At 31.2% G+C, this 18,505-nt stretch overlaps 1 protein-coding gene and 1 long non-coding RNA gene across 2 annotated transcripts; both read left to right on the forward strand.

Annotated features, from left to right (window-relative positions):
• Positions 1–600: 600 nt before the first annotated feature.
• Positions 601–18,077, forward strand: LOC109046999 (receptor-type tyrosine-protein phosphatase C-like). The gene is made up of 11 exons (XM_042753977.1): positions 601–604; positions 2,760–2,763; positions 3,366–3,375; positions 15,795–15,898; positions 15,976–16,066; positions 16,173–16,240; positions 16,485–16,521; positions 16,736–16,833; positions 17,197–17,322; positions 17,411–17,568; positions 17,918–18,077. Exons 4-11 carry the CDS (start codon positions 15,884–15,886, stop codon positions 18,060–18,062), a joined length of 738 nt encoding a protein of 245 aa, XP_042609911.1. The 5' UTR covers positions 601–604; positions 2,760–2,763; positions 3,366–3,375; positions 15,795–15,883; the 3' UTR covers positions 18,063–18,077.
• On the forward strand, positions 14,792–15,526 carry LOC122143142. The gene is made up of 3 exons (XR_006158986.1): positions 14,792–15,005; positions 15,189–15,249; positions 15,442–15,526. It is a non-coding gene; the product is annotated as an uncharacterized LOC122143142 (long non-coding RNA).
• Positions 18,078–18,505: the final 428 nt, after the last annotated feature.

The following is an 18,505-nucleotide window of genomic DNA, read 5'->3' on the forward strand; positions in this document are numbered from 1 at the left end:
TTAAAAATGTTTATACTTTTTTTTAATTTAGAATAAATAAATTCTTAAAGGGATAGTTCACCCCCAAAAATGAAAATCTGTCATTAATTACTCACCCTCATGTTGTTCCCCACTGTAAGACTCCCTTCATCTTGAACACAAATTAAGATATTTTGGGGAATCTAGAGGGTCTCTGACCCTCCCATAAACAAGGTTTTACCACGTCAAGGTCAAAACATACAAGGAATTGGTAAAGTAATCCATGTGAACGGGGTTCGCCAAATTTTTCCGTAACTTTATTCACTTTTCATTCCCCCCCCTTTTTCCATTTTTTTAAATACACTGAAGCAAAAAGGGGTTTGCCATTTTTTGTTCGCGCGCATGGGTCATTGTTTTTTTTCAGATCCGTTTAAACAACGGGGAAAAAGCAGCTTTTTTTTTTTCTTTGTGTACGTGTTCTTATAGCTTCGAATATTCGGTTGAACCCTGATTAACATGGTTATTTAAAGGGAATATTTCTGGACATGATATATTACCCTTGTTAATCTATGGAGGCTCAATTCTCAATTCACTGAAATATCTTAATTTTGTGTTCTAGTGACGAGGAGAAATCTTCTGAGGATGAGTTCTTTGAGGAAATAAATGTCATTGTACAGATGAACTATACTTCCCCTATTAAGAAAAAAATTTTTCACCATTATTTAACGTTTTTTAAAAGTTTTTAAACACATTTTGATAAAATACTTTAAAAAAATTTAAATATGAAACATTTTAGTTTTTTACTTTCCATATATTTTATCGCATTTAAGGTTGAGTGCCAATAAAAATGTATTGTGTTTTGGTGCAAATTTTTCTCTCATTTAAAAAGCAAATGCCAATACTAAAATAGTACAATACATTTTTAGATTGGGGTTTAATAAACTGCTTTTATTCACACAATTTAATTTTGACGACTTGCTAGGGGCCTTCTTTGACCAAAATTTGGTCAAAATTTGAAGTTTTAGTTTGAATTTGTACTGGACTTCTAAAAAAGAGCTTGCTTTTCCTTTTTTTGCAACAAGCCCCTCCCCTCACACGCTTCTACCACAGTCCCAAAATCAAGTGAAGCGGTAACAGTGGATTATGGGGAATGATAAAAATCTAGTCAAAAACTGTTGCAAGTTTTTAGTTTATGTTTCTATAATATTTTTTTTCAAAAATAAATTTTATAAATTATTTATTTAAGTTTTTAAACCCTTTGAAAAAAAAAAAGTTTTATACATTTTATGTAAATATGAAATACTTTAAGTTTTTTTAAGCTGTTTATCAACTTTAAATTTTCCCAACTTTAAATTGTTGACATTTAGTTTCAAATTCATCTCTCATCATTTAATATAGCTAAAGCCAATCTAAATAAGTTTATAAAACTGGGGTTTCAAAACTTCTCCTTTTAACATGCAAGTATTGACATCATCATCATTTCATCGAAAGTGTACACTAAAGAAACATCTTTTGGCCTTTTGATGAGTTTGTGGGTTTTGGTATTTGTAGTTAAAACCTGTATTTGGGTCACCAAAAATTTACTTGCTTTTCTCTCGGTCACAGTCCTCTCACCCCACAAGCACTTCTGAACAAGACACAGACACAAAAGTAACAGGTAATGGTCAAAAACCCGCATTTTTCTCACAATCAAAAATCTCTTCTGGGCTACCTAAAATAAATTGCCTACCCTTTATCTCAATCACCCCCCCTCACGCAATTCCAAATTAATGATTATCTCTTTTTGACATACACTCTTTCAGCATCAGGGAGAAGTAAGGATTACAAGATAATGAAAAAGAAGGGTTCTTAAAATAAATTTTTAAAAAGCATGTACTATCTCTCTCTTTTTCTCTCCCTCTCTTTCTCTCTCCCTATGCAATTTACTCATTTCTGTAATTTGCTTTTGTGGTTTTGCGCATTTTGGGTTTTTTAATCTGGGGGAAAATCGTTTTCAAATTTATGCATAAAGGGCTGTATTTAAATCCAGTCTAAACTGTATACATGTCAAATAGGTTCTTCTAACTCACCCACCATCATGCAATCCCTTCTCCTACTCCTGCCTTTCCTACAGGGAACCTGAACCACACATCCCACAGCAGACCACAGTCCCGTCTTGCTCATGACCTCTGGCCTCCATCCCCCTTTTTTCATGCTGCATTTTCAACTCACCCTCACTATCTCTCAAACTCCTGCCCCCCCCGTTGTGGTGTCATGGATTAGTTGTGACATGACAGTGTTATATTTTTATAATGGTCTTGGATTTTGGAAAAAAATCTTTGAAACGTAATTATGTGTAAATAATGCTAACAGATGTTTAATGGGGGATTATAAAGGGAAAGTGGGTACCGCATTTCAAACTTTCCCCTTTCCCCAAACAACCTTTGGGACAAAAGCTGTTTCTTTCTTTATTGCTAGAAAAACAGTATAAATTAAATTTAAAATTGCATAATTTGTTTCTTTTAAGTTGATATAATTTTTACCCCACACATTTTCCCCAGGTTCAGTAAAGGGAGGTATGTGTCACTCTTTGCTTATGCTATTTCTGTTATGCTTGTGATGCTTCAGACGGTTATAATAGTTGGTTTGTTATATGTGTTATTGTGTGTGGCAAGCTGTATGTCATTGTATGTTTATCAGATTTTGTGTGGGTCAGGTTTGATCTGTGTAGATAAACTGGTTCAATCCATCCATTGATCCTTCAAATAAAATCAAGATAAATCAATCTATGTTTATTTACATTTATTTATTTATTTTTTGAGAGAGAGAGACCTAGCCTTAACCCTTCTAGGCTCACCAGTGTTTACATTAAAAGATCCTAATATATAAATATAATAATATGGAAATATTTATTGATAATTAATCAAAAATAAATCCAGATCCATAATGATTTAAATCCAGATTTTTTATATATATACTGTATATATATATATATATGTGTGATGATGATGATGTGTGTGTGTGTGTGTGTGTTTGTGTATTACTTACGTGTTTTTTGTTGTTGTTGTTGTTGCTTTTTGTTTTGTTTGTTTTTGTTGTTGTTGTTGTTTGAGACCCAAGCAAATAATTTTAGGCTATATCAGGATTCAAATTTAAGACATTGCAATATAATATCAAGCATCTATTTTCATCAATTAAATAATTAATTCAGATCCTGCGCTAAAATATTTATTTATAATAATATTTTTTGTTTGTTTATTTATTTATTGTTTTTGTTGTTGTTGTTATTTTTTGCCCCGGCCTTTTTTTGCCTTTTTGCAATAGTTTTCTTAATTTAGATTTTTTTATTACAGTTTGTAGAAGCAGAGTTTGAAAAGTTTTAAAATCAACATTAGACCCATTGCAACTTTAAAATCTGTCTTCTTTATATTCTTCTTAGTATTCCCATTTTTTAAAAAATACAATAAAATAAAATAATCAGATATATATATATATATATATATATATATATATATATATATATATATATATATATATATATATATATATATATATATATATACATATATATATATATATATATATATATATATATAAAAGCACTATTTTGTATATTTTATAGAAGAGTGGTTCTTATATGATGGATCACATGTCTGTTCTGACGACAGCTGGGGAAAATGGATTCTAAAAGCAAATAATAATCGCACATAAGATGGCGAAGAAGTCATATGAAAGAGGAGAAAACACTTCCTTTTGGGACTTAAAAGCCATTTCACTCTGAGAAATAATTAAATGTTTTTAAAAGTTTAGTTGCAGTTCTGCAAAAAAATAATTAATTGTTTTATCTCTTTCTTTCCACAGTTAAAGCAAATGATTCAGGTAAGTGTCCCTCTATTTCTGTTATGCTGTTCCTGAGTTTGAACTTGTGAGAGTCAGAGGAAGTATGTATATCAGTGAGAACTTGATCTGCTTAGATATTGTTTCACTGTGTTCAATCATCATTACAGTCACTCAGCCAGACTCCTCCACTCTCACCAATGCATCAATCACACCTACAAATGCCACTAAAGTAAATCTGGCGTCACCTCATCAAACTCACACACACTCCTGCATTATTATTCTCTCATGCACAATCTCTCACACTCTGACCTCCATCGGCCCATCATGCTGTGCTAAGAGAGCACATCACTGAGCAAGAGGTTTTTATTTATTTATTTGTTTTGAGCCTTTAATCGCTAATGTTAAAGTGCCCCCCTCTGATTCGAATGTGATTTCAGCCCATGCCCCAGTGGAGGTCTGTGCATCCTCCACTGTGTAAAAGTATTTATAAAGCTAAACATTTTATTTGATCTAATAACAATTTATAATAAACCATCATTTAGGGACGTTTGCAAACCAGAACTATAAATCATCCTCACCCCCACACATCTCACAACAACAAAACACCAGCACCGCTGCAGGTAACAGTGCATTTAACATGATATTAGTTCATGTTTCCTTTTTTTAATTCTTTACTAGTTCATCAGCTTTTCTTCAGTCTGTATCATGTAAATAAATTAGCATGTTCGTCGGTTCTTAGTGTTTTTTGATAAAATTTGTTCAACCTTTTTTGTACAATAGAGAAATCTGGCACTATGTTGGGTCCACTATGTGAATGTCTTCCTTCCTCATACAATCTCATTACTTGGGACTGTCAGCATATTTTCGTAAGTGAAAAACAATTTATTTGATCTAATAACTCTGTATCAATTAGGTAAAATTACTGTTAATGACACAGGCAAAACACACCACAAACCATCACTCCCAACACCACGCGCACAACAAAAACACCAGCACCGCTGCAGGTAACAGTGTATTTAACATTACATTTCAGGGTTTTTTTCCAACTTATTTTGCTTTTTTAATATATTCAGATACTGCTTATCATATACTGTACTTTCTGTGGTTATAATACATTTTGATTTTTTAGGACATTTTTTAAATAAATACGGCACTATGTTTGGTTAACCCTGTGAATGTCCGACTTCCTAATATGCCATACTGAGCTGAGTAAAAGTATTTATAAGAGAAACCAATTATTTGATCTTATGAATGTTATCATTTAGGGAAAATACCTGGTAATAACGATACAAAAACATCAACCTCACCCACACACACACCTCCACGCAACAACCCAAAACACCAGCACCGCTGCAGGTAACAGCGTATTTAACATTAAATATCAGGGTTTTTTTTCCAACTTATTTTGCTTTTTTAATATAGTCAGATACTGCTGATCATATACATTCTGTGGTTATAATGCATTTTGTTTTAAGGACATTTTTTAAAATAAACAGGGCAAAAACTAAGGCACTATGTTGGTTAACCATGTGATGTCCGACTTCCTAATATGCCATACTTGTAAAGGCTGAGTTAAAACGTATTTTATAAAATGTACATTTTTTTTTTGATCCTTATGAATGTTTTATCATTTAGGAAAAATGACTACTAATGAAAGAGACAAAAAACATAATCTCACCCACACACCATTCATCCACACAACAACGAAAACAACAGCAGCAACTCGCTGCAGGTAACAGCGTATTTTAACATTATAGTTTGGCATGGTTTTTTATTTTTTTTTTTTTAGCTTATTGTTGATTTTAATGATCATTCCGGGAAATATTGGCTGAATTATAATACTTTCTATGGTTATAATTACAGTTTGATTTAAAACATAAAAGACTACACACACATTTTGATTTAAGGAGATTTTTTTAAATAAAGCAAAAATACGGTAAAATGTTGGGTATCCATGTGATGTCCGACTTCCCTACTTCATGTTTTGTTTTTATTTATTTTAAATTTATGCAGTTTATTGTTTATTTTAATGATATTTTTGCACAATACAAAAATATTGCACAATGTGTTGTCCATCTTCCTAATATCTCATACTGGATTGAGTACAAGTATTTATAAGAGAAACAATTTATTTGAACAACTAACCATTATCGTTTAGGCAATTTTACTGAACCTAATAACCAGACAAACACATCAACCTCACCCACACTCACCACGCAACAACAAAACACCAGCACCACTGCAGGTAACAGTGCATTTAACATTTATTTAATGTTTTTATTATTATTTTTATTGTTATTATTATTTTTTACCAGTTTATCAGTTTTCAGTCTATATTATATAAATAAATTAGCATATTGTTGAGCTTATGTTGTTTTTTTTTTTAGATTATTTTGTTTTTTGATTTTTTTGTATTTTGTATAAATATTTTTTTATGCAATAGAGAAATCTGGCACTATGTTGGGTCACTATGTGATGTCTTTCCTTGTCAGCATATTTTCTGAGTGAAACAATAAATTTGATCAAATAACTCTTATCATTTAGGTAAAATTACTGTTAATGACAAGGCAAACACACCAACCTCACTCCCAAACACCACGCAACAACAAAACACCAGCACCGCTGCAGGTAACAGTGTATTTAACATTACATTTCAGGGTTTTTTTCCAACTTATTTTGCTTTTTTAATATATTCAGATACTGCTGATCATATACGTTCTGTGGTTATAATGCATTTTGATTTAAGGACATTTTTTAAAATAAACAGGGCAAAAATACGGCACTATGTTGGTTAACCATGTGATGTCCGACTTTCTAATATGCCATACTGAACTGAGTAAAAGTATTTATAAGAGAAACAATTTATTTGATCTTATGAATGTTATCATTTAGGGAAAATTACTACTAATAAAGAGACAAAAACATCAATCTCACCCACACACATCTCCGTGCAAAAACAAAACACCAGCACCGCTGCAGGTAACAGCGTATTTAACATTATAGTTCATTTTTTTTTTTTTTAGCTTATTTTGATTTTAATACATTCAGATATTGCTGATTATATACATTTTTTTGTAACAGCATACATTTTTGATTTACGGAATTTTTTAACATAGAGCATAAATTACGGCACAAATGTTGGGTTATCCATGTGATGTACGGACTTCATGTTTTGTTTTATTATTTTAAAATGTACATTTCTTAGCTTATGCAGTTTATGGTAATTATAATCCATTTTAATTATATTTTTGCACAATACAAAAATTATTGCACCATTTGTTGGCCATCTTCCGTATATCTCATACTGGATTGAGTACAAGTATTTATAAGAGAAACAAATTTATGTGAAAAACTAATCTTACGTTTAGGCAATTTTATGAACCTATAACCAGACAAAAACACCTCACCTCACCCACACTCACCACGCAAACAACCAAAACCCCAGCAGCACCACTGCAGGTAACAGTGCATTTAACATTTATTGTTTTTATTATTACATTTTTATGGTATTATTATTTTTTAACCAGCTTATCAGTTTCCAAGTCTATATTATAGAAATAAATTGCATATTGTTTGAGGTATGAAGTTTTTGAAAAAAAACAATTTTGTATCACACATTTTTTTACAAGGGAGAAATCTGGACTATGTTGGGTCACTAATGTGAGGTCTTTCCTTCTTCATACATCTCATGAATGGACTGTGTCAGGCATATTTTCTGAGTGAAAATTTATTGATCTAAGAAATCTTATCATTTAGGTAAAAATTACTGTTAATGACAAGGCAAACACACCAACCTCACTCCCAAAACACCACGCAACAACACCACACACAGCACACGCTGCAGGTAACAGTGTATTTAACATTACTCAGTTTATGTTTTCCGTACATTTTATTTTTCAGGCTTATTTTGCTTTTAATACCAGTGGATGGTTATATGTGGATATCACGCATTTGGTATATTTAAGGACATTTTGTTTCACATAAAGCAAAAAATACGGCACAATGTTGGGTATCATGTCAGATTATTCCGACTTCATTGTTGTGTTTATTTATGTTTCAAATGCACACCAGTTTCTACGCTTATGGCCAGTTATGCGTTTATTTTAATTGATGTTTATTGTGACAATCACAAGAAATAGACGCAACACACCAACCGTGTTGTCCATCTCACCCTAATAGTTGCATACTTGGATTGAGTAAAAGTATTATAAGAGAAACAAATGTTATTTTGACACACGAACCATTACCGTTGTGAGGCAATTTTACCGAACCTAATACACCAGACAAAAACATTGAAACATCAACCCACACTCACACCGCAACACAAAAACACCAATGCGGGGGGTTAACTTTTTGGTAACCAGTGCTGTACATAATTTTCTTTTTTTGAATTCATTGATTAGTTTATCTGTTTTTCTTCAACCTATGTCATGTAAATAAATTAGTGTTGTTGAGCTTATGCAGCAGGCCTATATGCACTCTAAAAAAGAAACTACATATTTTATAGTTTACATTGACATTTCTGAGTCAAAAATAAGAAAAATGTGAATCTAAATAAATCCAACAGAATTCCCTCAAATGTTGTCCCAAGTAGTCAAACACGGTTGTCTGAACCAAGAATTTAACATTTAAAATGTAACAATACTGATGAAATGTTAAGGGTTTGTGAGTTCCCAGCATGCTTTGCAGCATGAATAAATTAAGCGGTCACTGTTATAGGATTATAGTGTCTTTCTTTTTTGATGTTTAATTATTATTGTTAGGGTATGTTTACACAATTTACTAAAAAAAAAAATATATATATATTTTTTTTTTTTTTTTTTTTTTTTTTGCATTTTTGAAAAGTTTTGTGTTCAGACGACGATGTCAAAACATGGATCCATGAAAAAAGGCAAAAAATGCTGTATTATGCAAGTCAAACCATTATTTTGCTATGTTACTTTGTAAAGAAACACTACACAAATTTGTTGACCAAATCCAAATCAAATTAATTTAGTAGCAGAATCAGACATTTTTATTTAGTGAACAAACAAATTGAAGCCTACAAAACAACAGCTTGAATTGCTTAGTACAATATGATAATGTTAATACTTAGTTAGAGAATCAATGCATCATGTAAGAGTTTCAGTTTTTTAGTGAGTTTCACTTCAAAAATGTTAATTTGTATAATATATTTATATATATATATATCTAATATATATTATCTATCGATAGCATTATATATTAAATCTAGTATATAATATATTGCTATTGATATTTCTCACAGAAAAATGTCCTTTTTTAGGGGTTAAAGTCATTTTGCATCTCAGTGTGCAAACTCTGACTTATACAGATAAACAAATTCACCCTCATGCAACACTTCACATCAACACAACACCAGCGCCACCACTGGTAACAGTGTAATATTGATGTGTTTGAGAACTGCATAAAGTAAAACACAATAATCATAAACTTGCTTTACCCTAAGCTACAGGCCTCTCACCCACAAGCACTCCATCACACACCCCATCAGTAACATTGAAAGGTAAGAGTTCATTAGTAAATTTAGGCCTGCCGTATATCAGTGTTTTTGTTTGCGTGAAGGAATGGAGTAAGCTACATTAGTTTGCAGTATTATCCCGGTCAGCTATTTTAACTCTTATTTTATTGTCAACTACTGACTAAAGTGTAGTGTATGGAATGACATCACCTCATCAATCTAAGTAATGGATTTGATATCTCAATTCAATGCAGTTCAGCTTAACCCTCACCCACACCCACACCCACCACCATCCTCTCGGGTAACACCACACCATTTGTGTTCTCTATACAAATTTTTACTGTTCATTGTGATAAAATTGCATTATGATGATTTATTTGTGATTATGTGCTTTTCTCAGGTCCCACAGAAATCCCACAGAAATGTGAGTATTGGTTTATTGCACCTGCTGTATGAAGTCAAGTTTGGTTGTGTTTTCCAAGACATGTAATTCACTGCTTATGAATTTGTGAATGTACATATGCATTTAAACACAGGTCAATACCGACTTATAGTGAATGGCTATGAAAAAAATTCCCTTTTGGTGAATATCAATGGCTCCAAAAGCCAAAATTACACAATCAGGATAAAGGATAAGAAGAGTGAGAAGAAAATCCCTGTCAGTATTGTATCTGACACAACTACCATCGACATACTGTTTGAATGGCTAAAACCATGCACTAATTACAGTGTAAACATAGATAACTGCAATGTTGTCGGAGAAAACCATTTTAATTTGAATGGTAAGTAATGTACAGGCAGAAATTTTTCATAATTGCAAAGACAGTATTTAACAGTTGCTTTAGTTATGTTTTTCCCCCATTTATCTCAAACTTTGATTTATTTTAATTCAAGAAGGTGTATATTAAATTAAACAAGAGAATCTACTGAATCAGATTATTACAGTTCTGTCATTTTCTCAGCAATTCTCAGCTAATTTTCAGCTAAATAAATGGTTAGACTGACAGTGCTACAACTCACCCTCTGTAACAATCATCCCTGACAATATAATATGGGCAAAATAGCTGAACAGTTTGCATATACTATGTTGTAGGGCTATGGAATAATGTTGTTTCATTAGTGTCATTATTTCATTGTTTTTAGCTAAGTAATGGATTTGATTCTAACTTTATTTCTTTTCAGTCTTGAAAAGTGTAAACCATTCTGCAGAACCTAAGGGTGATGAGCAAGTGTGTTTTAAAGATAGCAAATGGAATTTGACAAAATGTGTTAATATAACAACTGAAGACTCTTGTGTTCAGAAGCCCATTCAGATTAATCTAGAAACATGCAACTACACAATGAATGTCCACATGCCCCCAGGTGAGCATTTAATGTATTGAACATATATATCATTGTCATGCAGCTATTTATTTTTTAAATGAGGCTCCAGCATCAGTCCTGACTTGATAATATATATTGATACATGTTCAGAACGACATCTTTTGCACTAGTGCATTTATTTAACTTACTAACAGATTGTTTTTTGTTGTTGTTGTTGTTGTTGTTGTTTGTTTGTTTTGTTTTTCAGTCAAACCTGAAATAACCTTCAGTGAATCTATTCCAACTAAGTTTGTGTGGAGTAATAAGCCACTCAGTTCAGACAATGTAACGAGTCAGTGTAAAGACACATTTAAGGTCAAGTGCACTGATGACACTGGTAAGTAATGTTATTGTTTCATGTTAAGTAGTAATGTAAATGCATTTTGTTATATGTTTAATCATATTTACATTATATTCATATAGTAAGCACATAAATACTGCAAATGATTGAAAAAATTTTCTCTTCCTATATTATTAGAGTATGATTTGGATAAGGATGTGTTTTTGAAACCTTCAGAAGAATACACATGCACTGGAAAATATAAATATTACAATACGTCTATTGATAGCAAATCAAAACAAAAATTTAGCATCCATTGGCTGATGTTGAGTTTTTGCTGTATATGGTGTTACATACCACACATATTAATTAGACATCTTTCGACTTTTGTTACAATTTAATCGATATTTTAAGTACAATGCCTAGATTTATAACAAACAATGCCTTTATATATATTTGTAGTGGCTTGCTTTATAGTACACACGATCTTACACTCTACACCCACACACAGACACCCAATGTATATACTGTAGTAATAAATATACAGAAAATACATACCAGAAAGATATCTGTGTGGTGTGGATATGTGTTCTTTAAGTTAATAATTTCATCACAGTGTATTCTTTAGTCTGAATAAATATTTTGTTGTCGATAAAGCCAACTTGTAGTAAAATGTTCTTGTTTTTTTTTAAAACCTCTTTTTTTCTCCCTTATTTAAAAATCTAAAGTATCATATTACCATCTTTTCACAATGTTTTGGATGCTTCACATTTGCATGGCTTTAATCCATTTATTTCTCTGCTTTTTTTTTTCTTTTTTTTTTTTTTTTTATTTCTGAACTACCTGGTTGTAAATGTTATCTTAATAAAATGTTGTAGATGCTGGTCTCATGTTGTCAAATTGCAGTATTGTTGTCGCAAACTCTTCTTTATTAACACATATCCATACTTTCAATGCTAAAACTTTTTACAATAAAGTTCCGATTAGTTAATAATTGAGTTAATGTATTAATCTAACATGGAATTAACAATGAGCAATACATTTATTACAGGGTGTTTCATCTTTGTTAATGTTTGTTATTTAAAATACATTCATTGTTAAGATTCATGTTAATTGACCAGTACATTAACTAATATTAACCGCTTCACAACCTTTTATTTTAAAAATGCATTAATAACTGTTTAAATTAACATTATCTTAGATAAATAAATGCTAGTAGAAGTATTGTTCATTCTTATTTCATGTTAACCTAAAAAATATTAAACATTTTAAACTAATGAAACCTTATTGTAAGAGATAGTTACCACTACTTATTAACTTATTTTTATTTGTTCATCATACAATGTTCATCGCATTTAGTGGTATACATGGCATCCACATGTTAGGAACTTGACCTTATATATATATAATATTTCTGACCAATCTTTTTTTTCTTTCTTTTCTTTTACAGAATGGATAAATGAAACTTTGTTTAGTGAAGTAACCAGCAACTCAAGTGTTATTTTCTGGAATCTGTCCTCAGGGGATGATAAATTCAAAGGAATTACATTGGAAAAATTTTTCAGCCATTTTTGTAAAAATCTCGTAGGTAGCAGCTCAATGTACAATGTCCATTATTTTTTGTTATGCCCTTCTTATCATTTAAATTATCTTTGTTGAAATGATCAGGTGTTTTAAGGCTTTGATATGTAAATCCCATTTAAATTTATAGTCCACTAATATTTTTTTTAAAATTTACGATCACATCATATGTCATTTCAAATATATAATATATGCTGCCTAAATAATTTACTATATACCTAGCAGTCTGATTTCATTAGGAAGAACTTGAACTGTACCCTACATTCTTGCAAGACCTAATTTCGGGCAAACACTACCTAGTATAATACAATTCACATTTATCTATGTTCAGTATTTCCAGGTCCCCAATTAACACGCAAATTATGATTATGCTTAATTCGTTTAGGTTGTTTGTTCAGAATTTTAGTTTTTGGTTTACTTTTTCAAATCACAATATATTCTTAACCTTTAGTGCCAAGGTCATTTCATTTCTGGACTGGTGTGATGCGCTATCAATAACGCAATATATTTATAAAATGTTGCCCACAGAGTCAATTGTTTTGAATGAAATGTGATCCCTGGACCAACAAAACCAGTCTTAATAGTCGCGGGGGTATATTTGTAAGCACTAGCCAAAAAAAAAAAGAAACATTGTAACTTGGAGTCAAAATATTTAGTGATTTTTCTTTGTATATGCCAAAAATCATTAGCATAATTTAAGTTAAAGATCATGTTCCCATGAGATATTTTGTAATTTCCTACCTTAAATATATTAAGACTTAGAACTTTTTGATTAGTAATATGGATTTGCTTAAGAACTTCATTTTGGACAACTTTAAAGTGTGATTTTGTGCTCAAGGTATTTATATATTTTTGCATCCCTCAGATTCCAGATTTTTCAATATAGTTGTGATCTCGGCCAAATATTGTCCTGAATTCCTAATAACCATGCATCAATGGAAAGCTTATTTATTCAGATTTATTAGATCAATTTAGAATAATGTACACTTATGACTGGTTTTGTGGTCCAGGGTAACAAATGTGTCACTTGCTTTTTCTATGCCAATAACTGTTTACACTGACATTTCACCCTGTGCAGTATGTGCAAGAAGCAGTATAAAAGCCAGTTTTAAAAATTGGTAGCCACATTTGAAAACTAATTTAAGACTCTTTCCATACAACATCATTTTCACCATTGACCAGTGGCTATCAATATAAGTTCAGTTTGAAGTGGGCATGGTCTAATAAAAGAAAAGCATAAAATATTGTTTTGTTAGGCAATTTTAGAACTTAAGACTTATCTTTTTTTGGATAATGCTTGAAACTTGACAGTCATGGTCACAGTTTTTTTTTTAAAGTGTTTGTTTTTTTTTTTTTGTTTTTTTTGTGATCCATGGATAAAACAATAGCATATGTTTTGCATTAGAATGAGTAAGTGATTACAGAACTTTCAGTTTTGGATTAACTATCTCTTTAAATATCCATTTGTTTTGTTATGATTCACTAATTTGGTTATTTATTTATTTTCAGATCAAAAATGCAGAAAAGTAAATGACACAACTGCAGAATGCGTATTTTTTTTTTTGAATTAGTGTATTATTTTCAAATTAAAAATTTAAGCTTTAGGGTGAAGGTCAATAAAATCCATTGGCGTCTTCCCTATTTATACCAGAGATTTTAATCAAAGAACAAATTCTTCAAGTAAGTGTATCATTTTTAAATATCTCTCATATTTATAACTTCGGTACATATTCTAGGTGTATATTTGTTACCTACAGTACATAATTTAAACTCTGATGAAAATTGATGATCTGAGCACGTTTATGTGGGGCTTTTCCCCTTGATAATAATTCAGTAGGGGATCATTTAATCCATAACTTATTAATAATTAATTATAATAATAATTTCTTCACAGTGGTTTCTTGAATCTGAATAAATATTTTGTCCTAAAGCTAACTTGAGAATGTATTGTTTTGTTTTTACCCTCTTTTTTCCTTATTAAAAAAAAAAAAAAAATAAAAATCTGAAGTATCCATACTACATATTTTTCACGATTTTTGCAATACTTTACTTCACATTGCATGGCCTGATCCCTTTATGGCTTATTTTATCATTCTGTAGCCTTGAGAAAATGTGTAAAGCTGTCTCATGTGTCATTGGAGTTTCAATGTGTAACAAATTTAGTTTAATTGTTATTTCTTTGGATGATTCTTTTGCAGAAATGCAAGATCACACAAGATCATGCTCTAATTTCTTATTAATTATTAATTATTTATTCGTTTTTTAATAGTTTTTTTTTTAATCGCATTTTTGTAGTTTTTTTTATTTCCCAGTTTTGAAGACCATGATAATGTCAAAGTGAAGGAAACATCTCATAATTCTTTTAATGTAAATTGCAAAAATTTGAAACCTGATGAATGGAATGGACCTAAGGGAATATATATAGCCAAACTCTTAAGTAATAGACCACCTGTAACAAAAGAAAATCCTAAATCCTGTTCATTTACATTTGAAATATTTTTTTACCACACAGAATATACTATTGAGGTATTTATTTATTTTTGAAGTAGCCTGAGTTGCATTATAGTGTTTTGGTTTGTGTTTCACCGTATTATTTGAAAATCCTAAATCTTATTTCCTTCTTTCTTTTTCGTTCCTCCTTTTCTTCCTTTCTCTTTTCTTTTCTTTTTCTTTCCTTTTCTTTTTTCTTTCTTTCTTTCTTTAATTCAGATTATAGCCATAAATGGAAATAAAAATGAATCTTCTGCTAAAGCTACCCATTCCACTAGATGTAAGTACAACCTTTTCTATTATGTCACATTAAGTCAAGCCCTCCTAGAGGTGGTGAAATGTAATTGCATTTTTTGTTTTATTATTATTTTAAAATTGAATGCAAAAAAGTAGTGGTTGTGTTTACAGTTTTACAGTAATGTTATAAATATAGTTATAGTCCAGAATCTGAAATGGTGTGTTCCTATCTCAGATAACGATAAGGCTCTCATTGGATTCCTGGTGTTCCTCATCCTTGTGACGTCACTTGCACTCCTTTTTGTGTTATACAAACTTTTTTTTCTTGAATGAAAAGAAAACGGTCGGTTTGTCAAATTGATTATTTTTGGTTGTAATATGATTGATTTATTTAGTATTATTGTTTTTTTATATTTATTATGTTTTTTTGTTGTTGAGATAAAGTTATTTTTGTAATAGTATAAATGTGTATATATATTTCCACGTGTGTTTCACGTCCTCATCTATCAATTCCATCGTGTATTTCAAAAGAAAATTGATTTCAGAAGAATTATTTTGTTTTTTTATTTTCCTCCCAGAACCCTCCAGCAGAACCCCTGCGCAGAGTTGAGCCCATCTATGCTGGCGGTTTAGTGGAGGCTTACAAGAACAAGATCGCTGATGAGGGCCGTCTGTTTATGGATGAGTTTCAGGTGATTCTCTATACCATGAATCTACATTAACTGTTTTAATATAATGAGAAATACATTCAGATTCTGCTTTTCCTCAGAGCATTCCCCGAATTTTCTCTAATTACACCATCAAAGAAGCGAAGAAATCAGAAAACCAGTACAAGAACCGCTACGTTGACATTCTGCCTTGTAAATATCACTCCAGTTTTCATACAGAAATCAGTTTACCCACAATTCCTTGTGTAGTTTTCATATTTCAATCAGAGAATTGATTGTTATGTGCATGAATTCGCAGATGACTATAATCGGGTAACTCTCTCAACTGGAGGTGAAGACAACTACATCAATGCCAGCTTTATCGAGGTACTGGTCATATATACTCTACAGTATATATAATGCTTGTTTACCACAATTAATTTTAATATAACTTTATTCAAATTAATTGAGGTAATTTTTTATATAATTTTAATTGCAATATACTTGACTTAAAATTTACTATTTTTCAGTTAAATAATCTAATTATATTAAATCATTTTTTATAATTATTTTTAATTTCAAAACATCAGCAACATTTTTTTTTTAAACATGTACTCTTTTACCCAAACAGGGATATCGAGAGCCAAAGAAATACATTGCAGCCCAAGGTAAAAAATCCTCTGGATGGTTATGATTCTAAATTGTGATTGGCTAAGCCACATTTAAAGCGGCCAATGAATGCACTCTTTGACCCCACATTCTATGATACTGTTGCCTGACAACCATAAAATGCGGCAGAATTGTTTACACCAACAATTAAGATTATTAAAAGTGACAATGAACTGAGTTTTGATCAATTTTATTGTTGGACATGTTTTCCAGGACCCAAGGATGAGACAGTTGTTGATTTCTGGCGAATGGTTTGGGAGCAAAAGTCGTCCATTATTGTCATGGTCACCCGTTGTGAGGAAGGAAACAAGGTAAGTGCTTGTGTTTGGTCCAGTGTTGTTCTAGAATTATTTATATACTAGTATGATATTTATTTATTAGTGTTTATGTATTTATTCATTCAGCGTTTTTGATTTTCATTTTAATTTTAGTTTTAGTAATTTTGTTATGTGCATTTGTAATTTTTATTAGTTTTTTTGGGGGTGGGGGAATATTTTTTAATCAAGCTTTACAGTAATATAGTATTTTATTAAGCTTTGTTTTAGTTTGAGTAATTTTAGTATTACTTCAACCTTATTTTATTTTCTGATTGATTTTCTGATTTACATTGTTTAAATAATCAGTCTTCCTAATTGTGAATTATTTCCACTGAGTCTTGCTCTTTGTCCTCTCAGACCAAATGCGCTCAGTACTGGCCATCTCTGGACAGAGAGACTGAGATTTTTGAAGATTTTGTGGTGAAAATCCGATCTGAGGAACACTGCCCTGATTATGTCATTCGCCATCTGATCCTGAACAATGTAAGTGTGTGTGGCCTACTCTTTCTTATGTGCTTCATTCAGATGGTTTTAACTCCGTATGTATGCTTGTGTGTGTGTGTGTGTACAGAAGCGAGAGAAGGGGTCAGAAAGAGAGGTCACTCATATCCAGTTCATCAGCTGGCCTGACCATGGTGTGCCTGGAGACCCCAGCCTGCTTCTGAAGCTCAGGAGAAGAGTCAACTCTTTCAAGAACTTCTTCAGTGGCCCGGTGGTGGTCCACTGCAGGTAAGACAGGACCATAGAGATTATTATATACATCTGTGAAATCCAGGATAAAGTCTCAAAATCTAATTATGAGATAACAAGCATCAAAGTTTGATTTTAACTATTAATTTCACTATGATTTCTATCTTTGACATGGCCTTACTCAGTCAATATTAAAGATATAAAGGTTATTTTCACAGAATGTTCTTAACATCTTTATGAAGGATGATTTTATGTATAAAACAGTAAATCTCAAAAAATGACTATAGCTGGGTTTTCACAGGCAGGGTCACATTTGGTATCAAAAAGGGTCTAAAGGGTAATTTGGAGTGGATAAAGCTTAATGTGAATGTTGTTGTATCCTCTATAGTGCAGGGGTCGGCCGCACAGGAACATATATGAGCATTGATGCAATGATTGAATCTCTTGAGGCAGAAGGCAGAGTGGACATCTATGGATTCGTAGCAAAACTACGTCGCCAGCGTTGCCTCATGGTTCAAGTGGAGGTGATTTGATTTTAATCACTGATTTATTGGTAATAAATTTGGTATGTCACACCAAATTTAAAGTAGGCATTATTAAAAAGCCCACTTTTGTGTGGAGATCTTATACTCTAATCATTTTCAGAAATTTTATATATAATTCATGATGCAATTAATTCGGTTAACAAACATTTATTTAAATATTTAATTTTGAGTCATTTGTTTAATTAAAAATTACAAATCAATTGGTCATTGATTTAGTTATTTAACATTAATACATATTTTTAAAATGCCTATATGAAATAGTAATTTAAATGTCAAACATTTTGTAGTATTTAAAATCTTAATGTTTATACATTTACAATTTGCATGTATATAAATGTAAATTAAACCTATGTATGCTAAAAAATATTTTCTTTAAATTTTAAATATATATTTTAAAACTAAATGTTAAATCTAATCTTGAGCTAAATATG

This window comes from Cyprinus carpio, unplaced genomic scaffold (genome assembly GCF_018340385.1).
Source record: "Cyprinus carpio isolate SPL01 unplaced genomic scaffold, ASM1834038v1 S000000921, whole genome shotgun sequence".
Lineage (NCBI taxonomy): Eukaryota > Metazoa > Chordata > Actinopteri > Cypriniformes > Cyprinidae > Cyprinus > Cyprinus carpio.